Genomic DNA, 26,544 nt, shown 5'->3' with positions numbered 1-26,544 from the left:
ATGGCCTGAGAGGAGAGGAAATCAAGGCAGCGGCTGTGAACGGCGCGCTCAAGTAGTCTGGAGAGGAAGGGTAGGAGGGAGATGGGGCGGTAGTTGGAGGGACAGGTAGGGTCAAGTGATGGTTTTTTGAGGAGAGGTGTGACTACGGCGTGCTTGAAGGTGTCAGGGACAGTTGCAGTGGAGAGAGAGAGGTTGAGGATATGACAGATGGAGGGGGTGACAGTATGAGAGATGGTGTTAAGTAAGTTGGTGGGGATGGGATCAGAGGAACAAGTTGTGCATTTCGAGGAGGAAAGAAGGCGGACAGTTTCCTCCTTGGAGATAACAGGAAAGAAGGAGAAAGAGTTGGTTGGTTGGTTGATGGAGAGGGTTGAAGAGAGAAGAGGAGGAGGTAGCTTGGTAGTGAATTCAAGGTTGATCTTTTGCACCTTGTCGCGGAAGTAGTCGGCCAGTGATTGAGGAGAGAGTGAGGGGGGGTGGGAGCGGAGGGTACTTTGAGGAGGGAGTTAAGGGTGGCGAACAGACGACGAGGGTTGCAGCTGAGAGAATTGGTCAATTGGGTGTAGTAGTCCTGTTTGGCAAGGAATAGGGAGGACTGGAAGGAGGATAGTATGAATTTGTAATGAAGGAAATCTGAATAGGTGCGAGATTTCCTCCAGAGGCGTTCAGCAGATCGGGCGCAGGAGCGAAGGTAACGGATGCAAGGGGTCAACCAGGGCTGGGGATTAGTGTGCCTTGTGGGATGGGAGATGGATGGTGCGAGGGTGTCCAGAGCAGAGGCGAGAGTTGCATTGTAAGCGGAGACCGCTTCGTCGACAGACTCGGAGGACATGATGGAGGGGAGGAGATTAGGAATACTAGAGGATAAGGTGGGAGGGTCAATGGCCTGGAGATTCCTGGAAGTAGTGGTTAATGTTGGGCGGGGCTGAGGGGGGTGAAGGAGATGATCAGAGAGAGGAAGAACTGAGGTGTGGAAATTGGAAGTTGAGCCGGAAAAGGAGAGGACGAGGTCAAGACAATGGCCATTTCGGTGAGTAGGGGTGGTACAGCACAGCTGGAGGTTGAAGGAGGATGTTAGAGTGAAGAACTGAGAAACATGAGAGTTGGATGGGTCATCAGCGTGTATATTAAAGTCTCCGAGAATGAGGGACGGAGATGAGGGATCAAGGAAATCAGAAAGCCAGGCATCAAAGTCAGTAAGGAAGGAAGAGAGAGATTTATCAGGGGGGCGGTAAATGACTGTAACTCTGAGTGGCAGCGGGTGGAATAGACGGATGGAGTGAACTTCAAAGGATGAGAAGCAGTGAGATTGCGGAAGGAGGAGGGGTTGAAAACTACAGGCGGGTGAGAGTAATAACCCGACACCTCCTCCGCGGCCAACTGGGCGGGGAGTGTGGGAGAAAAGATAACCTCCGTGGCATAGGGCCGCGACTGAGGCCGAGTCATCGGGGGTGAGCCAGGTTTCAGTTAGGGCAAGCAGATGAAGGGAGCGGGAGATGAAGAGATCGTGGGTGAAGGAAAGTTTGTTGCACACGGAGTGGGCATTCCAAAGGGCGCATGAGAAGGGGAGGGAAGAAGGGGGAAGGAGGGGAACAGAGATGAGATTGGAGATATCTCAGAAGCGTTTGCATGGATAAGATGAGGGCATCTGAGGGGGGCCTGGATTAGGATTGATGTCACCGGCGGATAGTAGGAGAAGGAGCAAGAGAGAGCGGAGGGGGGGGGGGGGGGGAGGTAGGGCGACGAAGGCGACGAAGACGGGATGAGCTTAGTAGGAATGGGGATGGGCTAATGGCAGGAAGGAAGTGTTGAAGGTTGAGAGCTAGGAGGGAGGGGGGGATAGGAGAGATGGTGAGGTGGTTAGGGGCGGGGGTGGGTAGGGTAGTGCAGTAGTGAGTAGGACGGGAGAGGACATGGATGGGCAATGAATACCTGCGGTGGATAGCGGAGGGGAAAGGGAGAAAAGATTAGGAAGGGCCAGGGCGACGAAGAGAATGTGTAAAGGGGCCATGGTCAGGGAGGCGGGTGACAGGTGAGCTGGTAGGCAGGTGGGTCAGCAGTTAGATCAGCAAGCAAATTGATGGACTGACAGCATGCAGGTTGGTTTCTGGTAGGCAGGCAGGCATGCGGCTAGGCTGGGGTGGATGCGATGGGAGCTGGAGCAGATTGCTGGAACAAGTAGGGAAAAGCTGGATCAGGCAGACTGGAACAAGCTGGAGCAGATTGCTGGAGCAGGCAGGGAGAAGCTGGAACAGACTGACTGGAGCAAGCTGGAACAGACAGACGGGAACAAGCTGGAACAGACGGACGGGAACAGGCTGGAATAGATGGTCTGGAACAGTCTGGAACAGACGAACAGGAACAGGCTGGAATAGTGGAACGGGTGGCACAGGCTGGAGCAAGCTGGAACAGATGGACTGGAACAAGCTGGTACAGATGGACTGGAACAAGTTGGAGCAGAAGACAGCGGAGCAGCAGGGCTGGGACATGCTGGAACAGACGGACTGGAACAAGCTGGAACAAGTTGGAGCAGAAGACAGCGGAGCAGCAGGGCTGGGACACGCTGGAACAGACGGACTGGAACAAGCTGGTACAGACGGACTGGTACAAGATGGAACAAGCTGGAACAGACTGTGACAGGCTGGACAGAAGGTCAGGAGCAGGCTGGAACAGATGAGCTGGGAATGGGTTGGAGCAGTAGACAGTAGACAGCGGAGCAGCAGGACCGGAACAGGCCGGAAAAGACGGATTAAGCGAAGCTGAAGCAGAAGAGAGCAGAACAGCGGAACTGGAACAGGCCGGAGCCGAAGAACCAGAGCAAGCTGGCGGCAGGGCAAGGACAGAGTCAGCAGGGATTACGAAGACCTGAGAATGGGTCTGAGGGAGAGGATCAACACCAGGGCCTAGGGATTAGCTGCCCCAGGTCACCTGGCTCCCCATGCTCCTCACAGAAGGATCCACACCAGGGCCAAGGGGTCAGCTGCCCCAGGTCTCCTGGCTCCCAAAGCTGCAACTGAGGAGCAGCACTTCCAGGAGCTGATTACCCGCTGCCTCGCCCCACCTCAACCACCCGGCCCACGCTACTCCGGTTACTAGGAAGCGGAAACGAGGGACGACCAGCCGCCACATGGCCGCGCGGTCCCGCCGTCCATCACCCCGTTTCCACTGCTCACCACCTCTCGCCCCGCAGGCCCGCACCACCAGCCTCTCGCCTCTCCGCCCCCCTGCCCGATCAGGTCCTACCGCTTAGCTTCCCTGCCCGATCGCTCCACGTATCCGGTTGTCTGGTTCTTTCTCCGCTGCCCACTCCCGCGGCCCGGCGGCCAAGGTGTTTGTAGCAATGCGGCTGGGTTTCTCCTTGTCCTACTCCTTGTCCACCACGTGGTCCGCGATCGGGTAGGTGCAGTGGTTAGGGTGGCTGCCCGAAGCCGTGAAAATACCGCTACAGCTCGCCCCTTTCTATCTCCCGATTGTGGTTTACTCGGGAGCCTCTCCGGATCGTGATCCCTACAGCCCAGAGGGCTGGTTCGGGCCGGACGATCGCCCGATTCGGGAGCTCCTCTCAGTTAACTGCAGAACAGAGGATGTATATGGAAAGTGATGACCACAAATGCTCGCAGTCTAAGCAACAAAGTTCATGACCTGCAAGCTCTGATGTTAGAGGCAGACTTAGACGTTGTTGCAATTTGCCCTAACACTCCACAAATTGCATCAAATCCAAAACTAATCCCCTACAATCATACATAGTCCAAATTATCCCTGTGAAGAAACAGTGTATTTTAAGCCTGTAAAACGTATTGGATACTTTCCTGTCTTAATTATGTCCTTAAGTGTATTTCTCCTATTTGGCCATCAGGTGGTATTTCTTTGCTGTAAAACTGTTACAGAGAACTGAATGTTCTTTTCTTTAGTTTAAAACAAGCAGAAAGCAACCAGCAGTATATTTTTGAAATCTTGTTGACTACGCTCTGATTGGCCCAGGAGCTCATTTTCATTTAGAGTGCACTGGTTTTGCCTCCAGTCTTAGCCAGGAAGAAAAGAGAGCAGGAGCTCTTTGCTAAGGCAATGTGATCAGTTACATTTGATAATCTGTGAACAGTATATTTTCTGATGTTCCCAGGTACTTTTTAGGAAGTAAATAAATGTTTAGTTAGTGTTATAATTGATCCATATTTCAGGTACCCGCCATTGTTTGCTGATTGCACATTTTTTGTTCATTGTTCAATACATTTTTAAGATAATAAACAATTGTTTATTGCCTCTGCCTGTCTGGACTGATAAATAATCCTGGTGGTTTGTATGTTGGGTCTGTGTGTGCTTTCTGGGAACTGTGAGACCACTGGGAATGTGACCCCAGTAACCTAGAAATCTCTGGAGATAATTTGAGAGTGGGAGACTCGCCCAGAGGCAGTTGTGATCCAGTCAGTGGGAGGAGGGTGCTAGTGTAGAGCACAAGCGGCAGGTGCAGGCAGACCTGAGGTGTGCTGGGGATAGACCCACTAAGTGGCCACGGGGTAGACCCAGACGGGAGGCTAGGCATTTTGTGACAACCTCCTTCCCCTCAAACTTGCCACCCAATAAGTGCCCCCCCAACCCTAGCTACCTCCTCCATAGACACATACTCAGCACGTAAAACACAAATGAGGTATTCACACACACACCAACACATGCAGAATCCACAGATGCACACACAGGGAATGCTAATATTTTTTTAAATCCCTTTATTTCATTTTCTTTGTTAATTCTCTATGCTGAGAACTACTTCAAGTATCATACAGTTTTCCTATTGGTTGCTATACCCTGGATTCTATACATGGCGCTCAAAATTGCACATGCAATTTAATTGAGTAATGAGCCAATCAATTACTGGTGTTAACTGGCAACAATTTAGGTTTACACACGCATCTTACTAAGCAGTATTCTATTAAGATGTGTGCATAAATCTTTTAAAGCCCATGGGAGAAGCATGGGCGGGTCAAGGGTATTCACTAAAGATGTAAGCAGTATTATAGAATTTGGTAGATCCACGCTTAATTTACATGTGAGGATTTACACCAGGTTTTAGTTGGTGTAAACACTTACGCCTAAAGTTGGGTATGAATCCCAGTGCTATATAATGTTTATCTATTTATTTATTAAATTTGTATCCCACATTTTCCAGCATAGCAGTAGGCTCAATATGGCTTACAGGTTCCGGAGAGGAGAGTACCAACTCTGGGAATATATACAGAGTGGAAAATAGAGTAACAGTAGGTGCAAGGAAGCTGATAAAGTTCCGGAAAAAAGAATACAACTCTGCGATGAATATACAGTAGCATATAGAGAGAAGTAATCCCAATGAGGCTGATAAGTCTCCGGGGATGGGACTATAGCTTCTAGTGAGCAATACAGAGTAGGATAAGGGTAGAAGTACACTTAATTATAACTAGAGTGGTAAAATTTGTACAGTTTGAAGTGATAGGATTATGTGGAAGGGGTAATGTTCATTTCTTAGATCGAAAGATGTGAGGTATTGTTCATGAATGAGTTCGGGGTCTGCTGGGTAGGCTTTCTGGAAGAGGTGAGTCTTGAGGTCTTTTCAAAATTTTAGATGGGTGTTCACAGTTCTAATGTTTCTAGGTAAAGCGTTCCAGAGCTGGGTGCAAATGTAGGAAAAACTGGATGCATATGCTGATTTGTATTTTAGTCCTTTACAGTTTGGGTAATGCAGGTTTAGAAACGTTCTTGATGATTCGATGATGTTTCTAGTTGGTAAGTCGATAAGTTCAGTCATGTAGGTTGGGGCCAGACCATGGATTATTTTGTGGACCAGAGTGCAAAATTTGTTCCTTGATTGGTAGCCAGTGCAGTATTTCACGTAGGGGTTTAGCACATTCGAATCTTGTCTTTCCGAAAACGAGTCTAATTGCCGTGTTCTGTGCGGCCTGGAGTTTCCTTAAGAACTGGTCTTTGCATCCCCAATATACGGCGTTACAGTAGTCAACATGTGATAGTATCATTGTTTGAATTATGTTACGGAAAGTTTCCCTTGGGAAGAATTGTTAGATCCATTTGAGTTTCCACATTGCATAGAACATTTTTTTTGTGGTGGCAGAGGCTTGGCTCTCCAGGGTTAGGTTAGTGTCAATAGTAATTCCAAGGATCTTCTGTTTGTCCGATATTGGGAGAGTATGTTCCAGGGTTTTTATGGATGAAGGGAGGTTTGTTTTGTGGTGAGAAGAGAGAATAAGGCAGTGAGTTTTTCTTGTTGAGTTTGAATGCCGATTAACAGACATCCATTAAGCTTAAACTAGTCTTTATTGCAACAATGATTTCTCTTGGATTACAGTTGAACGGTATGTAAATGGTGACATCATCTGCATACAGAAAAGGATTAAGATTATGCTTGTATAGGTCATGAGCAAGGGGGATCATCATCAGATTAAATAATATGGGTGAGAGAGGTGAACCCTGGGGTACTCCGCAATCGGTACTCCATGATGGTGGTATGTTTGAGTTTGCTTTTTATTTGATAAGATCTCGTGGTTAGGAAACCCTTGATCTATTTGATTATATTCCCTCCTACTACTACTACTACTACTTGACATTTCTAAAGCGCTACTAGGGTTATGCAGCGCTGTACAATTTAACATAGGACAGTCCCTGCTCAAAGGAGCTTACAATCTAAAGGACAAATGTACAGTCAGTCAAATAGGGGCAGTCTAGATTTCCTGAAAGGTATAAAGGTTAGGTGCCGAAAGCAACATTGAAGAGGTGGGCTTTGAGCAAGGATTTGAAGATGGGTAGGGAGGAGGCTTGGCGTAAGGGCTCAGGAAGTTTATTCCAAGCATAGGGTGAGGCGAGGCAGAATGAGCAGAGCCTGGAGTTGGCAGTGGTGGAGAAGGGTACTGAGAGGAGGGATTTGTCCTGTGAGCGGAGGTTACGGGCGGGAACGTAAGGGGAAATGAGGGAAGAGAGGTAATGAGGGGCTGCAGACTGAGTGCATTTGTAGGTAAGAAGGAGAAGCTTGAACTGTATGCGGTATCTGATTGGAAGCCAGTGAAGTGACCTGAGAAGAGGGATGATATGAGTATATCGGTTCAGGCGGAATATAAGACGTGCAGCAGAGTTCTGAATAGATTGAAGGGGGGATGGATGGCTAAGTGGGAGGCCAGTAAGGAGTAGGTTGCAGTAGTCAAGGCGAGAGGTAATGAGAGCGTGGACGAGAGTACGGGTGGTGTGCTCAGAGAGGAAAGGGTGAATTTTGCTGATGTTAAAGAGAAAGAAGCGACAGGTCTTGGCTATCTGCTGGATATGTGCAGAGAAGGAGAGGGAGGAGTCGAAGATGACTCCGAGGTTGCGGGCAGATGAAACGGGGAGGATGAGGGTGCCATCAACTGAGATAGAGAGTGGAGGAAGAGGAGAAGTGGGTTTTGGTGGAAAGACGATAAGCTCGGTCTTGGACATGTTCAGTTTCAGGTGGCGGTTGGACATCCATGCAGCAATGTCGGATAAGCAGGCCGATACCTTGGCCTGGGTCTCCGCGGTGATGTCTGGTGTGGAGAGATATAGCTGGGTGTCATCAGCGTAAAGATGATACTGGAAACCATGAGATGAGATCAGTGAGCCCAGGGAAGAGGTGTAGATTGAAAAAAGAAGGGGTCCAAGGACAGATCCCTGGGGAACTCCAACAGAGAGCGGGATGGGGGTGGAGGAAGATCCATGAGAGTGTCGAGTATTCTTAATAGCATATAGTGGTCAACCATATCAAATGCGCTTGACAAGTCGAATTGCAAGAGGAGTATGTTTTTACCTAATGTGATTTCTTTTTTGAACTTGGCTAGGAGAGTTACCAGGACGGTTTCCATACTGTGGAGAGATCTGAAGCCCGACTGTGATTCATGAAGGATTGAGAAATTGTCGATGTATTCAGTAAGTTGTTTAGCTACAATGTTTTCCATCAGTTTGGTTGTAAGTGGGATGGATGCCACAGGTCGGTAGTTGGTGATGTCGTTAGTTTTCTTTTTGGTGTCTTTTGGTAATGGTGTGAGTAGAATATTACCTTTGTCTTTGGTGAATATGCCATGCTGGAACAAGAAGTTGAGGTGGGAGGTAAGTTCAGTGATGAATCGAGTGGGGGGGGGGGGGGGGTCATTAGATAATTAGGGCAGGGGTCCAATTGACAGTAGGCTGTAGAGATCTTATTGGTTGCTAGTGTTATTGTGTCTTGGGTGATCCGGGCAAAATTTGTCCAAGTTCGGTTGGCTGGGTATTCTTCTGAGCATGGGTCTAGCTCATTAAGGAAGGTATCAATGTTGGTGTAGTCCTGTGATATATTTTTGCATAGATTGACAATTTTGCCTTTGAAGTAGTTAGCAAGATCATCTGCTGTTGGGATTCCTGATTTTGTTGAGGACACTGGTTTTGTGTCTACTAATTTATCCAGTAGCTTGTAAAACTTTTTCATGTCTTTGTAGTCAGAACCTAGTTGTTCATTATAGTAGTTCTATAAATGGTGCTCAACTCTGAGCATCGTTTATAGCATAGTAGTCAACATTTTTTCAGCACTCAAATTTGGGTGCCATTTACAGAATCTAGTCCTATATGTATTACCATGTAACATTTTTCAAGTCATTATGGTGGAATATTGGGAAACATTTTCAACTAGCAATTGTCATGCTTCGATGAGACCTCATTGGCTATAATGCCATTGCGCAAAGCTCTGTTGCTGTGGACAGGGCCAGATTAAGCTATTAGCAAACTCTGCACGTACTTTACGTTCACATGTTTAGGGGAACTGTGTGAAATATGCTCAGGACTCGGGAGATTAGATTGTCAACTGTCTGCTTTTTAGCAGAAGTCAGGAATTTTACATTAGAGTACGGAAGGTAAAATATCTGGGCAGTTTTTCTGACTTTAAAATCTCTACCTGTTCCCTAGTCCTCCTCCCCCCCCCAAACACACACACACACTTGTTAGTGATCCTGCCTTCCCTGCTTTCATTGTAACTGGTAACAGAAACTAAAGGTAGGATCCAGAAAGGCAGTGGGGGTGGAGTACTGGAAGACAGCTCTAGTAACAGGAAGGGAGGAGGTGATCTGCACAAAGTTTATGTGCTGTAGAAGTGACGTTTCTGCATCTAGTGGGAAAACAAGATAAATGAATCTGGCCCAAATCATGCAAATACATTTTTATGAGAGAAGCAGCGCCAACAGTTGAGGGATACATACACTGATTCACTGTGGCATTGTAATTAAGGAATTGCACCTTTCAAACTGCCTTCCCTTTTCATTTCCTCTCCTGATCATAAACACATACACTCGTACCATAATACACAAACATGATGTGCAATACTCCCACCACCACCACACACATGCACATACCTGCAGAGGGGTTGGAAGAATTCCATGAGACATGTTATACAGCTTTCTTGACTTGTTAACACTGTAATGTGCATGTCATCAGTTTATTGCATTGGGAGTAAAAGATTTTTCAGCATATGCATTAGAACAAATTAGAAGCTTATTAAATGGAGCCCTGAGTGGGGACTCTTGTGACACCGTCAGTAGGGTTACCTTAACAGACTGACTGTATCAAGAGATCCTTAACTAGTGATAGCCACTGTAAAATGAGTCTCCTGCATGTCTTTGGGGAGGAAGAAACACATCAGTATTCCACTGCCACTAACATTAAGTTGAAACAGAAATAAAAGAGAATATACTTCTGAAAAACAAGCTTAGGTAATGTCATTGCAATTCTTACCAAGGCGATAGTCTCTGCATTCATTTTCCTGGAAACCTCTAACTGTCAGAGCATCAGAAGAAATTTCTTCATAGGACTCAGGAAGCGGCTGAATGATATCAAGGCGAGGTCTGGCACAGCACTCCTTACCCTATGAAAAAGGAAGACAACTTATGTCCAATCTCTACTCACTGTGCCAGTTTCTCCAAATAGCTGCTTTTTTATAAATAAGTTGGATCCTTTATGAAACACTCTATGACAATTTTGAATGGAGTCATGCATACTGATAGTGTTTCAAGTTCTGTACAGTGATGTGGTAGCCATGTCAGTGCACTTTTAAAGGTAATAAATAGAAATCAAGATTACAAGGAGCTGTAGTGGGAAATAAAACCCAGCTCCCCTGGTCAGCTCACTGTACTAAGCATTAGGCCAGCGGTTCCCAAACTGTACTCCACGGCACTCTGGTGAGCCACAGCAAACTCTCAGGGGTGTTGCGGCAAATCCTGACCTCCCTCCCACAGCCCACAATCCAGCATCGCTCCCTACTTTCCAATCACACAGGTCCACTGCAGTGCTTGCAAGTTTACATTTTCGGGTCATCTGTGATTCACACAGGCACTGCAGGGACTTCCCTCTGCTGCATCCAGCCCTCGCAACAGGAAGTTACATCAGAGAGGGCTGAATGTGGCAGAGGGAAGGTCCCAGACTGTGTGTGAATCGCGGACAGCCCAAAAATGTAAGCTGCAAGCACTGCAGCTGTAGCGGGAGAAGGAGAAGGAAGCGGCGGCAGCAGTCCTGGACCTGCAGGAAGGAAGGTAGTGAACAATGCTGGATTTAGAGAAGGTGCAGAAGTGTGCTGGACTTTCTGGGAGGAGGGGGGCTTCAGGGAATGGAAAGGTGTGTTGAACTTTCAGGGAGGAGAGGTGTGCTGGAGGGAGCTGCAGGGAAAGTGAGACCTATGTGGCCTGGGAGGGTGCGGAGACCTATGTGTGGCCGGGGGGGGGGGGGGAGGCAGAGACCTATGTGGCTGGCAGAGGGGTGCCGTGAAAAACTGATCGGACACTAAGGGTGTCGTGAACTGAAAAAGTTTGGGAACCATTGCATTAGGTTATTCCTCCACTTCATGCTCCCCTCCTCTATATGCTTTTTACCTGCTGCCATACCCTTATCCTCACTCAGCTGGTTGTTCATTCAGATGGGAGTAGAGGAGTAGCCTAATGGTTGAGCAGTGGGCTGAGAATCTGGGGAACTGGGTTCAATTCTCACTGTAGCTCCTTGTGACCCTGAGCAAGTCACTTAACTCTCCATTGCTCCAGGTACAAAACTTAGATTATGAGCCCACAAGGGCAAAGTACCTGCCGCTTTGGTTGTATCACAGCAAGGCACTATATCAAAAAATCCATGACCAAGATGTATATTTTCTTTTGGAAATCCTACTGTGAAATCTAGTGACTGAACTATATATTTTTCTTTCTGGTAGCTAGGTACAGCGACACCTCATGACTGAACCATGCAGGTTGCTTCTACTTGTTACATGTATGGCCTCTTAGTGTTAGAGAAACATGGGAACACTTTTTGTATTGGGACATTATTGGAATCCTGTGATTATACTATAAAATACATCCTTGGTTTCATGTTGTTATTCTTTCTAAACCAACAGAATATTTGGCCTCTCACTTCCAGGTCACAGATGCACACAGAAACAAACAGAGACAACACGTATACAAACACACACATGCATGCACAGAAGGGTTGGAAAGTATTCCATGAGCCTTGCTTCACATGCTATATATATATATATATATATATATATATATATATATATATATATATATATATATATATATATATATATATATATATTTTTTTTTAGCAAACCCTTTTTTGGAATATCTCCATTTTGTTAAAAGATGACACATTCTGCCTCCTTTTGTGCCATAAGTATGAAAAGATTTTCTCTATTTTGTCTGCATGAAGAAATGCTTAGAATATTTGACCCATTGTCTTCTGTGGGAAAGCAGTCAGGGAAGACTACCAAAAGAATAAAACTACATTATCTAAGCAACAGACAAAATTAGATAGCAAGAAGCCATGAATTATTTTAATCCATGAGGTAAATGTTTAGAGACACCACCTTCATTTTTAGCTTTATCAATTTTTGCTGTGTGAATTTTAAAAAACAGAATATACAGGAAAATATTGTATGCAGCATGATTCCAAATTATGGGGCTCTTTTACTAAAGCTTTAGAGCATGCTAAATGCTAAGAAGCTCATTTTATACCCATGGGTTTCTTAGCATTTAGGGTGCACTAAGCTTTAGTAAAATGGCCTTTATAAGTCTTCTCCCCCAGGGATGACTTTTAAGATTACACAAAATACGTATATCCCTGCTCACTGGAGATTTTATGAGGTCTCGAGAGCTCATCCTCCCATTTAATGGTATGGAAAATGTGCTCCAGGTAAGGAAAGTAATTTTCAACAAGCAATAACAGTGGGGCTTTAATTGAGAAAGGCTTTCCTTTTTATCACAGGAAAGACAAATTACATAAAACCAAAAGGTTCCAAGGCACAGATTATCTAATAGACTTCATAATTTCATTGCTTCTTGTGCAGCTAAATCAGTTTAGGATGAAAATGTATAGCTGTCAAAATTAAGTGTACTCTTTCCATGAGGAACAAGCAACTTGAGTACAGATAAACCCCAGAAAAGACTGTTCTCTTGAAAGCATAACCTTAGCTTGAATCCAACATACAAAATCAGTTTATGGTAAAGAGAGGGAAAAGTATCTGTAAACACTTGCACTTCCTTTTCTGTGAGTACTTTTTCCAACTTTTAGAAGTGCAAATGTTTCTTTAGGAATCATGATATTTCTTTTAATAGACATATAATTTAAGCATTCTTTGATGTGATGCAGGAGAAATTTCTTGCTTTAAGACAATGTGTAATATCTTTGGAAGCTTCCTTCTTTTCAAAATTTCCAGTTAAGTGTATTGTAAAATGGCTGAGTAAACCTTTTACTGTGATGTCTCCTACTTATTTAAAGAACACTATTAATATTCAAGCTCCTATTGTCAGCAGGGTAAAGGGTTCTGATGAGACAAGATCTGCTCTCACAGGCTGAATTAACATGGGCAGTTTGAATTGATGTTAACTTAGAGAACCTATAGACTTTTTTCTTTCTTTCCATTAGAAAGATTGTGTGCTCTCTCTCTCCAGTTGTTGATGAGTTAGCACATGAACATTGTGTGTGTGTGTGTGTGTGTATATATATATATAAAGAGAGAGAGAGAGATCTCTTTTTTCATATATATACACACACACAGTATATATATGTGCATATATACGTATAGCTCATATATCTATATTATAACAGGTACTTATTTTGTGGGGCAATGGAGAGTTAAGCAACTTGTCCAGAGTCACAAGGAGCTGCAGTGGGAAATGAACCCAGTTCCCCTGGTTTTTCAGACTGCTGCATTAACCACTAGGCTACTCCTCCACTCTAGGATACTATGGACCATCAGAATGTGTTTCAAAATTTTAATCTGTTGCAATTTTAAATTTTGGTGCTTCTATACTTACCACTTTGTCAGACACCTCCTTCACATAAAACAGAATTACAAGCTGGTCAGAGAGAGGTGCGAGTCCACTAATATAGAACTCCTCATCAAACTGAGAAACTGTAAAATATAGAAATATGGGAGAATGATTTGGGGTTTTCGTTACACAAGGCTTGATTTTTTTTTTTTTTATTTGAAGAAATGTACCTCTATTAGCATTAGAATCCAGGAGAATTTTATCAGTATTGGGTCCTTTATACGTATATGGTAGTCATGTCCTGTGATTCAAGTAGTCGGGTCAGAATTTTTATCTTAGATATATTCTATTACTAAACAGAAATTGCCTAAGAATCCACCTATCCTCCTTTCAGGTTAAAGATTTGAACTATATCATCCAAGGAAGAGTAAGTGAACACAGCTTAATGAATTCTTCCTAATGGCAGCAAGATACACCACTACCCATCACTGGCAGGTGTCCACCAGTGGCGTACCTAGGGTATTTGACACCCGAGACTGATACTTTAACACCCCCCCCTCCAAAATCCAGTACTAGCAAACACATGTCACTCAGGACCTACAGAGCAATTCTAGCATACCATAAGCAGTAACTTGAGTCACAAAAGGGTGTACCCTAGGAAAAGGCAGCATCTTAAACATTTAAGTGAGTACTAGAACATCAAAACACCTATTGTAAAACTAAACCAGACAGAATAGTACAGATCATCGATCCTGCACAGTGAATGCCAACAGAAAACCATGTCTTTTTCAGACACAGATATACCCTAATCCACTATAGAATAAGTAACCACAAACTAAAAATAGAAATATTTAGACACAAATTAAACTGAACCTCCAAGAAGCCAGACTCTGCATACAATGCAACATCACAGAAACAGTGATAGTGATGTATGACCCCTAGTGCTGTGCAAAGATAGCATATGCAACAAACTATCAAATACCAATCACCACTTTAGAAATTAACAAATAGAAATAAAACAAATATCATTTTATTGGACTAATATATTTAGCTTTCAGAGGTCAAAACCTCCTTCCTCAGGCCAATATAGTATACTACTGTTACAGTATCCTGTCCTTACCTGAGCAAGGGTGTTTTGGTCTCCTAAAGTTAGTCAAAATGTATTCCAATTTTTCCAATAAAAAGATTATCTTATTTCCATTTTCTATTTATAAACGTTTATTAACGTAGCTACAATAGTACTTTATCCTAAAGCATTAAAAAAATTATTTTATCTACTTTTGTCATCTCTGGTTTCTGCATTCCTCATTTTCTCTGAACTCTCTCCTTTCCATCTAGCGTCTGACTTCTCTCTGCCCCTTCCATTCAGTATCTGCCTTATCTCTCTCCCTGCCATCTCTCTTTGCTCCCTCTTTCCCTTCCATCCAGTGTCTGCCCTCTCTCTCTCTCTTTGCCCCTGCCAACTATTGTCTGCCCTCTCTCTCCCTGTCCTTTCCTTCCATCATCTGCACTCTCTCCACCTCTGCTCCTTCCACCACTATCTGCCCTCTCTCTCCCTTCCATCCAGCATCTGGTATCTGTGTTTGCCACTTCCATCTGCAGTCTGTCCTGTCTGCCCTCTCTTCCCCCCCCCCCCTTCCAACCACTGCTGCCCTCTTCCTCCCCTCCATCCAGGATTTGCCCTCTCTGTCTCTGCCCCCTCCATCCACTGTCTGCCCTTTCTCTCCCTTCCATCCAGGGACTGAACCCTCTCTCTTTCTCTCTGATCTTTCCATCCAGGGTTTACTCTATCTTTCACTTCCATCCACCATCTGCCCTTTCTCTTTCATCCATCCAGGGTCTGCCCTCCCTCCCTCCCCTTCCATCCAGGATCTGTTCTCTCTCTCTCTCTCTCTCTGCTCCTTTCATCCACCATCTGCCGTTTCTCTCCTTTCTATCCAGGGTCTACCTTCTCTCTCTGCCCCTTTCATCCACCATCTGCCCTTTCATTCCCTTCCATCCAGGCTCTGCCCACCCTCTCCCTCCCTGCCCCTTCTTCCATCCACTGTCTTCTCTCTCTCTCTCTCCCTTCCATCCACTCTTCCTTTTATCCACTGTCTGCCTTCTCTCTCTCTCTGTCTCTTCTTCCATCCAGTCTGCCCATACCCCCCCTCCATGTCTGCCCTCTTTCTCTCTCTTCCATCCAGTGTCCCCCTCTCTCAACCCCCGCCCCCCTTGCTGCTGCTCCTGCGCCATAAACAAAAAATCAAGATTGCAGGGCCTTACCTACCCATGACTGTTAGCTCTGCTCCAGAACTGGAAGTGACGCCAAAGGGGTGGGATCAGCAGCCACGGGTAGTGCAGACCCCGTGATCTTCCTGATTTTAACTTGTTTGCCACCACCGCTGCTAGTCTGCAGGAGGAGGTGAAAGCCTGGCTCTTCTCCCAAGCCTTTAATACATAGGGTGACTTACTAAACACTCATTCTGCACCTGGACTACCTTGCTACACACACTGTAACTTAGATCAGTTCCTTATATCATGCTTGATCAGTTCCTTATGTCTTGCTTAACTGTACAAAGAACTTGCCTTGAGTATAGCCAGCCATCTATTTATCCCAACTGACTGTACCCATCTTGTCCCCATTTATATACAGTGGGGGAAATAAGTATTTGATCCCTTGCTGATTTTGTAAGTTTGCCCACTGACAAAGACATGAGCAGCCCATAATTGAAGGGTAGGTTATTGGTAACAGTGAGAGATAGCACATCACAAATTAAATCCGGAAAATCACATTGTGGAAAGTATATGAATTTATTTGCATTCTGCAGAGGGAAATAAGTATTTGATCCCCCACCAACCAGTAAGAGATCTGGCCCCTACAGACCAGATAGATGCTCCAAATCAACTCGTTACCTGCATGACAGACAGCTGTCGGCAATGGTCACCTGTATGAAAGACACCTGTCCACAGACTCAGTGAATCAGTCAGACTCTAACCTCTACAAAATGGCCAAGAGCAAGGAGCTGTCTAAGGATGTCAGGGACAAGATCATACACCTGCACAAGGCTGGAATGGGCTACAAAACCATCAGTAAGACGCTGGGCGAGAAGGAGACAACTGTTGGTGCCATAGTAAGAAAATGGAAGAAGTACAAAATGACTGTCAATCGACAAAGATCTGGGGCTCCACGCAAAATCTCACCTCGTGGGGTATCCTTGATCATGAGGAAGGTTAGAAATCAGCCTACAACTACAAGGGGGGAACTTGTCAATGATCTCAAGGCAGCTGGGACCACTGTCACCACGAAAACCATTGGTAACACATTACGACATAACGGATTGCAATCCTGCAGTGCCCGCAAGGTCCCCCTGCTCCGGAAGGCACATGTGACGGCCCGTCTGAAGTTTGCCAGTGAACACCTGGATGATGCCGAGAGTGATTGGGAGAAGGTGCTGTGGTCAGATGAGACAAAAATTGAGCTCTTTGGCATGAACTCAACTCGCCGTGTTTGGAGGAAGAGAAATGCTGCCTATGACCCAAAGAACACCGTCCCCACTGTCAAGCATGGAGGTGGAAATGTTATGTTTTGGGGGTGTTTCTCTGCTAAGGGCACAGGACTACTTCACCGCATCAATGGGAGAATGGATGGGGCCATGTACCGTACAATTCTGAGTGACAACCTCCTTCCCTCCGCCAGGGCTTTAAAAATGGGTCGTGGCTGGGTCTTCCAGCACGACAATGACCCAAAACATACAGCCAAGGCAACAAAGGAGTGGCTCAGGAAGAAGCACATTAGGGTCATGGAGTGGCCTAGCCAGTCACCAGACCTTAATCCCATTGAAAACTTATGGAGGGAGCTGAAGCTGCGAGTTGCCAAGCGACAGCCCAGAACTCTTAATGATTTAGAGATGATCTGCAAAGAGGAGTGGACCAAAATTCCTCCTGACATGTGTGCAAACCTCATCATCAACTACAGAAGACGTCTGACCGCTGTGCTTGCCAACAAGGGTTTTGCCACCAAGTATTAGGTCTTGTTTGCCAGAGGGATTAAATACTTATTTCCCTCTGCAGAATGCAAATAAATTCATATACTTTCCACAATGTGATTTTCCGGATTTAATTTGTGATGTGCTATCTCTCACTGTTACCAATAACCTACCCTTCAATTATGGGCTGCTCATGTCTTTGTCAGTGGGCAAACTTACAAAATCAGCAAGGGATCAAATACTTATTTCCCCCACTGTATCTGCACTTGGTCCCTCAGTTATATGGAAAGCTGTATTGTAGAAAAGCATTAGTAGTGTAGCTATGTTATTTTAATGTTCTAATGCACGCTTATTAGGTGTATTGTTAGTATTTTGCTACATTTATTATTATTTATTTGGATTTATTTTACACACAAATAATACATTTACATTGTATTCTATCTTTGTTATTTGAATTTCAGTGCTGTTAAATGTGTATATTTTTGATCCTGTTTCATGGTAATCCTATTAATGGTTTTCAATTTGCTGTTTTCAAGTTTACATCATTTATTCTATTTATGTTTATACTTAGAGGGGCATAATCAAAAGGGACGCCCAAGTTTTGCTGAGAACGTCCTCGCAAAACGTCCCAGTGAAGGGGCGTGGAAACTCGTATTATCGAAATAAGATGGACGTCCATCTTTCGTTTCGATAATACAGTCGGGGACGCCCAAATTTTGACATTTAGGTCGCCCCTAGACTTGGTGGTTCCTGATTTTCGGCGATAATGGAAACCAAGGACGCCAATCTCAGAAACGACCAAATGCAAGCCCTTTGGTCATGGGAGCAGCCAGCATTTGTAGTGCACTGGTCCCCCTGACATGCCAGGACACCAACCGGGCACCCTAGGGGGCACTGCAGTGGACATCACAAATTGCTCCCAGGTACTTAGCTACTACTACTTATTTCTATAGCGCTACTAGACGTACGCAGCGCTGTACACTTGAACATGAAGAGACAGTCCCTGCTCGACAGAGCTTACAATCTAATTAGGATAGACAAACAGGACAAACGAGAGATAAGGGAATATTAAGGTGAGGATGATAAAATAACGGTTCTGAACAAGTAAATAAGGGTTAGGATTTAAAAGCAACATCAAAAAGGTGGGCTTTTAGCTTAGATTTGAAGACGGCCGGCTCAGGAAGTCTATTCCAGGCATATGGTGCAGCAAGATAAAAGGAACGGAGTCTGGAGTTAGCGGTGGAGGAGAAGGGTGCAGATAAGAGAGATTTACCTAGTGAATGGAGTTCCCGGGGAGGAATGTAGGGAGAGATGAGAGTGGAGAGGTACTGAGGAGCTGCAGAGTCTTATAGGTCAATAAGAGGAGTTTGAACTGTATGCGGAAACGGATAGGAAGCCAGTGAACTGACTTAAGGAGAGGGCTAATATGAGCATAATGACCCTGGCTGAATATTAGTCTTGCAGCAGAATTTTGAACAGATTGAAGAGGAGAGAGATGGCTAAGTGGGAGACCTGTGAGAAGCAAATTGCAATAGTCTAAGCGAGAGGTGATAAGAGCGTGGATGAGGGTTCTGGTAGTGTACTTAGAAAGGAAGGGGCGAATTTTGCTGATATTATAGAGAAAGAAACGACAGGTTTTAGCAGACTGTTGAATATGTGCAGAGAAGGAGAGGGAGGAGTCGAAGATGAACCCAAGGTTACGAGCTGATGAGACAGGAAGGATGAGAGTGTTATCCACAGAAATAGAAAATGGGGGAGGAGGAGATGTTGGTTAAGGGGGAAAGGTAAGAAGCTCAGTCTTGGTCTTGTTTAGTTTCAGATGGCGCTGAGACATCCAGGCAGCAATGTCAGACAGGCAGGCTGATACTTTGGCCTGGGTTTCAGCTGAGATTTCTGGTGTGGAGAGGTAAATCTGGGCGTCATCAGCGTAAAGATGATACTGAAAACCATGTGATGAGATCAGAGTACCAATGAAAGAAGTATAGATGGAGAAGGGAAGAGGTCCCAGGACAGATCCCTGAGGTACACCAACTGACAGTGGGATAGAAGTAGAAGAGGATCCACTAGAGTATACACTAAAGGTATGCTGGGAGAGATAAGAAAACATAGCTCCCTTGTGTGCTGAGCCCCCCAAAACCCACTACCCACAACTGTACACCACTACCATAGCCCTTACGGGTGAAGAGGGGCACCTACATGTGGGTACAGTGTGTTTCTGGTGGGTTTTGAAGGGCTCACATTTACCACCACAAGTGTAACAGGTGGGTGGGGGGGGGGGGGGGGAATGGACCTCGGTCCGCCTGCCTGAAGTGCATTGCACCCACTAAAACCGCTCCAGGGACCTGCATACTGCTGTCATAGACCTGAGTATGATATTTGAGGCTGGCATAGAGGCTGGCACAAAATATTTTTAAAGATGCTTTTTGAGGGTGGGAGGGGGTTAGTGACCACTGAGGGAGTAAGGGGAGGTGATCCCTGATTCTCTCCGGTGGTCATCTGGTCAGTTCGGGCACCTTTTTGTGCCTCGGTCGTAAGAAAAACAGGGCCAGGTAAAGTCGTCCAAGTGCTCGTCAGGGATGCCCTTTTTTTTTCCATTATGGGTTGAGGACGCCCATGTGTTAGGTACGCCCAAGTCCCGCCTTCACTATCCCTCTGACATGCCCCAGTGAACTTTGGTCATCCCTGCGACAGAAAGCAGTTGGGTTCGCCCAAAATCGGCTTTCAATTATACCGATTTGGGCGACTCTGTGAGAAGGACACCCATCTTCCGATTTGTGTCAAAAAGATGGGCATCGTTCTCTTTCGAAAATGAGCCTGTTGGTCATTTTACTATTGTTACGCTGTTAACAAAATTGTAAGTTTTATGCTAAACTGTACCTGCTATACACCGCCTTGGGTGAATCTCTTTATAAAGAAGGTTAATAAATCCCAGTAAAGAAATAAAGAAAATATCATCTGTCTGTGGACTTAACTTTTGTGCAGTTTATTTTTATTTAAAACATTTCTAGCCCTCCTATTCCTAGTCAGGTTACAATAAAAATATACATAAAAATGTCAAAACAAAAAACAATCAGATAAGCTCAGATACATACTCAAGTACATAAAATGATACAGTACTTATGTAGAAAAGGTTCAAAGAAGAGCAACCAAAATGATAAAGGGGATGGAACGACACTTGTATGAGGAAAGGCTAAAGAGGTTAAGGCTCTTCAGTTTGGAAAAGAGAAGGATGAGGGGAGATTTGATTGAGGTCTACAAAATCCTGAGTGGTGTAGAACAGGTAAAGTGAATTAATTTTTCACTCTTTCAAAAATACACAGACCAGAGGACACTCAATAAAGATGCATGCAAATACTTTTAAAACACTGCAAAATCAAGTGCTACTGTAAAAAATAAAAAGGAAAAAAAATCAACTGTACAATAAACATGTATAAAATAAACCTGTATACACTACCTCTACTGTATACAAATCCACCTCATGCACATTAACTGTAGGTGTCCTAGGTCATAAGCGTCAAGACCTCGGGTCATGATATTGTTGTATCTCCAACATTACTTTGGGGGGGGGGGGGGGGAGGAGATATGGAGGGGGGTAATGGTTGGTCTAAATTTGGACTGTTTGTTATTTACTCTTATTGGAGTAATATTGTAATGCATACTCATCGTTTTATTTTCAGTAAAAAGATTCTTTAATAATAACTGCAAGTATCCTAAAAACCCGACCAGGTGCGTCCCGAGGATTGGGCCGAGAACAATTAGTGTGCTTGAAAATTGCTTTTAATCAAATATGTGGCACCCAAAATGACAAGAAATATTTCTGCATTTTTCTGATACATTTCCTTGGTCACTGACTGCATTTCTAGGCTCTGGTGTTGCCCTATCTCTGGGATAAACATTAAGCTCAAGATTGAACAGGCCAGAATTCAAAATGTCTGTCTCACATCCATAGACCATTACGAGGGGCATAATCGAAAGGGGCACCCAAGTTTTCCTGAGGACGTCCTCGCAGAACGTCCCGGCAAAGGGACAGGGGAACCTGTATTATTGAAACAAGATGGGCGTTCATCTTTCGTTTTGATAATACGGTCGTGGATGCCCAAATCACAAAATTTAGGTCAACCTTAGAGATGCTCGTCCCCGATTTTCACTGATAATGGAAACCGAGGAGTCCCATCTCAGAAACGACCAAATCCAAGGCATTTGATCATGGGAGGAGCCAGCATTCATAGTGCACTGGTCCCCCTGACATGCCAAGACATCAACCGGGCAACCTACGGGGCACTGCAGTGGACTTCAGAAATTGCTCCCAGGTGCATAGCTCCCTTACCTTGTGTGCTGAGCCCCCCAATGCCCCCCCAAACCTACTCCCCACAACTGTACACCACTACCATAGCCCTTACGGGTGAAGGGGGGCACCTACATGTGGGTACAGTGGGTTTCTGGTGGGTTTTGAAGGGTTCACGTTTACCACCACAAGTGTAACAGGTGGTGGGATGGGCCTGGGTCCGCCTGCCTGAAGTGCACTGCATCCACTAAAACTGCTCCAGGGACCTGCATACTGCTGTCATGGAGCTGGGTATGATATTTGAGCTAGCATAGAGGCTGGAAAAATATTTTGAAAATTTTTTGAGGGTGGGAGGGGGTTAGTGACCACTGGGGGAGTAAGGGGAGGTCATCCCCGATTCCCTCCGGTGGTCATCTGGTCATTTAGGGCACATTTTTGTGGCTTGGTCGTAAGAAAAAAAAAAAGGACCAGGTAAAGTCGTCCAAGTGTTCGTCAGGGACGCCCTTTATTAAGGGTCGAGGACGCCCATGTGTTAGGCACGCCCCAGTCCTGCATTCGGTACGCCTCTGACACGCCCCCGTGACGGAAAGCAATTGAGGACGCCCAAAATCGGCTTTCGATTATGCCGATTTGGGCGACCCTGTGAGAAGAACGCCCATCTTGCGATTTGTGTCGAAAGATGGGCGCCCTTCTCTTTCAAAAATAAGCCTGTAAGTCTCCTTCTGCTAACCACAGAGGATTCAAAGCATAAGGAATTCGGGTAGGGTCAGAATGAATAAGGACTGTAGTATTTCAGTCAATATCCTATATGACAGCAAGCCTCAAGAAGTGGTATCAAAGGATCCTAGAAAAGAAAAAAATATTTTTGCTGGGTGGGGGAGGGGGGGGGGGGCTCTGTCACTGAGGAAAAGGATTTGGAAACAAGAGTAGATAGAGACAAGGAGGTTACATGCCCATCAGGATACAGAGCTGGTAGAGATTTAAAAAAAAAATAAAAAGAGCAATTCTATAACCTAAGCACTCACTTGTATGCACCTGCATGTCTAGAATATTAGCATTTAAGTGTATATGTGCACACTTATGTGTGTAAATGCTAGTATGGTGCCTGTTATTCTGCAAATATCTGCTTAACTTATAGCAAGCATCTGCAGGGTCATACACAGTGTGGAGTATAGGTGGGACATAGGCTGGGCCCCCGCTTACATGCATAACCTACAGAATACTGTAAACTACACACATCCCTGCTGCACTTGGGTATGTATACTTAAACCAGCTCTACGGCTTGCATGTGTGAGCACCTAAACTTTAGGTCTGTTGATAGCTGGTTACATTAGTGTTCTATAACAGATCCTAGGCACCTACCACACATCCTCTGGGTGGCTAATTGGAGGCACCCAGTTATAGAACTGCCACCAAAGTGCATAAGAACATAACAATGCCACACCGTCACAGCAAAGGCCCATTAAGTCCAGCATCTTGTGGCCATCCAATCACAAGTATCAGACAGGGTTCAAAAGAATATTTCTCACTGCTTACACCCAGGTATGAGCAGTAACTATCCCAAGTCTACTACTCTAGTAACGGGTTACAGATTTTTCCTTTCTTAACCCCTTTTTAAACACAGTATGTTAACTGCTTTTACCACATTTGTTGGTGGCAAAATTCCACAGCATAATTATTCATTGAGTGAAAAAATACTTGTTTTAATACTCGATTTGTTTTTAAAGTGCTATCATATTAGCTTCATAGAGTGTTCCCAAGACTTGATACTATTTAGAGTATATAGCTGTTTCCCATTTTCCTGCTCTAACCCAATTCAGGATTTTATAGACCTCTACCGTATCTGCTCTCAGTCTTCTCTTCTCCAGGATGAAGAGCCCTAACCTCTTTTGCCTTGCTTAAAACTAGAGTCCTTCTACCCCTTTATCATTTTTGTTGTCTTTCTAAAATTCTATTATTTTTTCTTGAGATGAGGCAAACAATACAGCATACGCCATTGATCCATTCAGAAGCATTATAATATTTCCTGATTTCTTTCTGAATAATACTTACTTAATATTCTATTTGCTGTTTTGTTTTTTTACTCCTGTGGCTTACTAAGCTGAGGATTTTAATGTATTGTCCATAATGATGCAAAATCCTTTTACTGGGTGGTGACTCCTAATACGGAGCTCACTTTGCACTTGTCCACATAAGTTTCATCTGCCACTGGGATGCCCAGTCCTCTGGTCTTACTAGATCCTCCTAAAATTCCTCATCATCCCTAGGTATCCAATAATTTTGAATAATTTTGTGTCCTCTGCAAATTTAATCATCTCACTTATCATTCCATTTTTAGAATCACTCAAATATGTTAAAAAGCACTGGTCCCAATCCAAATCCCAGGAGTACATGTGTAGTATCCAATCTAGAAGCACTATGCTACTGTACAAGAGCAGTGGCCCAGCAGAAAACACCTGATTGAGTAGCAATAAATCCTTCACTAGACACAGTGTAAAAACCTACAGTACATCAAATGTGATCACAAAGATATTTAAGACCAATGAAAGCCTTGTAGCTCAGTACAGTACTTGCACGCTACAATCAATACGGTGCTGTGGTAAAATCAATAGAAAAACTGCAAAAGACATTTTCAGAACAAGGCACACTACCCAGCAATAAAATAAGGTGAGTGGACTGATTCTTCTTTTAAGCAAGTATTCAACTTTTCACAAGCATGAACAGGGATAGAAACATGATTAGAAATCTTAAGCATCAGAGAACTATTGAAGGAGACAGTGGTGTGGGAATTCACTACAGCCTTATTTTTTTGCCTTTAACTCAATTTTTTCATGGAATCTTTTGGCTTTCCCAGTCTAGCTTTTCTACTTATTTTCTCTCTGCCATTCTTTGTCACAGCCAAGTCCACTCTAGGGAAACAACAGTATTAAGAAGTGCATCTTCACCTACAACAGCTCTCGTTTCCCTTCACATTGAGCATTCTGGCACTCAAAAGCCGCCGGACTTCATCAAGAACAAGTGTTCCAGCAGAGAAAAATGGACACCAGATGTCAGGCAGCAGAAGAGAAAGAACAAAATCCAAACAGTGTCTAGGAACAGGCAGAGGTTAAGGCAGGCTAAAGAGGTTCATAATTGGGAAACAACCAGAAGACAGATACCAAAAATCAGTAAAGAATAAGGCATGCAGAGCTCCTAGAAGAGACTAATCTGAGGACAGAGAAGGTTGGCAGTTCCAGGGTTATATAGATACAGGGAACCAGTCAGCCCATGGAATCGGCAGAATGGAATCTGGCTACTCTTTGGGATTCTGACAGGTACTTGTGATTTGGATTGGCCACTATTAGAAGCAGGATACTGGGCTAGATAGACCATTGGTCTGACCCAGTATGGCTATTCTTACGTTCTTATGTTGATATTTGGATGGACCAATAGGGTATTGTCATGTCATAAAGCTGAGAACAGTAGCTGTATAAGACAAGAAAAGGCCTGAGCTCACTTCCTATGAAGAGCCTGGCTCACGGGAGGAAAGTGCATGACACTCTTCTTCTGCAGTTCATGTGTGTTTTCTTCTAAGCACAGCCTTAACAGTGTTAGCTCCTTCCAGTTCTGGCAACCACGATAATGGCTCTATCTCAGCTAGGCCTAGATCTAGCAAAGGCTCCAACAGTGCTCTTCCACTTGGGCTTAGAGATAGATGCCAGGCCTCAAGGTTTTGGTATCCAAATGACCAGGTGGCTGGTTTTTGCAGTCTCAACATAAGCAATCATCTAGTCACCTCAGTCTTTCTTAAAAAAAGTTGTGGCACAGAACTTGCCAGATAAGCTACTGGTAATACATACAGAAGTCCCAAATTCATTACACAACATAGTAAATGACGGCAGATAAAGACCTGAACGGTCGATCCAGTCTGCCCAACAAGACCCAGACTCAATTTCTACTCGTCAGGCTAGCAGAGTCTAGGGATCATTCACTGGCAAAAGTCAGAAACTGTTTTTTGTTTTTTTTTGGTGGGGACTAGAGAAATTCCTAGCCATCAATTAACAGGAACACATACAGCACTATCTTACAATACATAAATATAAAGTTTTGAAGGGCACATGATCTTTGTCGCTCTACGTGATTGCTATTAAGTGTTTGGGCTGTACAAGAAGAGAAGAGAGACTGGAACTAGGGAAAAACCAGAAGAAGGAATGAAAAAGGGCTTACAGACTTTAGCTTTGACATCCTGTTATAAAAGGCAGTAAAGTAGAGACATGTTTCAAATTAGCTTCAAGCCCGAGGATGAAGAGGGGTGTTCTGGAAAATTAACAGGTGTGCTTGAAGCTTCATGCTTATCCCAAACTTCACTTCTTGCTCCTGTACACACAGGAGTCTGAGGGTTAGAGGACAGATCTCCTCTAAGACTAACCCCTCAAAGCTGCACCTCTGCCCATAGTGTAATGGTTATGTTATACTTTTCTACTGCCTTCCTCAAAACAAGTTTGACCCAAAGCAGTTTACCTTACGCAAAAAATATAATAAGCAAAACACATCATTCCAAAACTTTTAAATCCATTTTCTCCTTTCCTGGAATTTGAACACATTGCCTCTATGGCATGTCCATGCTCATTGTATGAAGGACTCATACTGCATGTGGAATGCTTTTAATATTTTAAAAAATGTCCTTTGTAATTTCAGAATTTGCTTCCAATGTTTTATTCCCAGCTACCCTCAATAATCATAGCCTCTTAGCAGGATCTGCTCATAAAGCACATGCATTCTGATACAGTCCGTCAGTGAAGAAGCCAAAATGGAATGAAGAGTTCCAGTTATGTTCTAACCTGAAAAATAGAATGGAAACCACCTTTGAAAAGTGCCTGTCTTTTTTCTCTAGAACAGTTTCTCAAGCCACCCCATGCAAATCTATCTCATGCATATCTCTGCAGCCAGGATAGACAGCCTGGCTTCATATCTACTATAATAAAACGCACCCTCAACATTCTGAGGACACTGACGTCACTGCAGGCACTCACACACCGGTTCGTAAGTTCAT

General features: G+C 44.4%; 1 protein-coding gene and 1 non-coding gene across 2 annotated transcripts in view; both read right to left on the bottom strand.

Annotated features, from left to right (window-relative positions):
- The window catches only part of VPS41 (VPS41 subunit of HOPS complex), a 449,214-nt gene that overhangs the window by 167,133 nt on the left and 255,537 nt on the right, over nt 1–26,544 (bottom strand). Inside the window, exons 11-12 of the mRNA XM_030203975.1 lie at nt 13,305–13,402; nt 9,742–9,871 (exon numbers count right to left, since the gene is read on the bottom strand). Coding sequence (XP_030059835.1) covers nt 9,742–9,871; nt 13,305–13,402 — 228 coding nt within the window. The remainder of the gene's footprint in view (nt 1–9,741; nt 9,872–13,304; nt 13,403–26,544) is intronic.
- On the bottom strand, nt 8,567–8,701 carry LOC115460824. Its single transcript, XR_003940600.1, has one exon. It is a non-coding gene; the product is annotated as a U4 spliceosomal RNA (small nuclear RNA).

This window comes from Microcaecilia unicolor, chromosome 1, assembly GCF_901765095.1.
Source record: "Microcaecilia unicolor chromosome 1, aMicUni1.1, whole genome shotgun sequence".
Classification (NCBI taxonomy): domain Eukaryota; kingdom Metazoa; phylum Chordata; class Amphibia; order Gymnophiona; family Siphonopidae; genus Microcaecilia; species Microcaecilia unicolor.
Note: the sequence above shows the minus strand (reverse complement) of the source record. Positions and strands in the feature narration are given on the sequence as shown.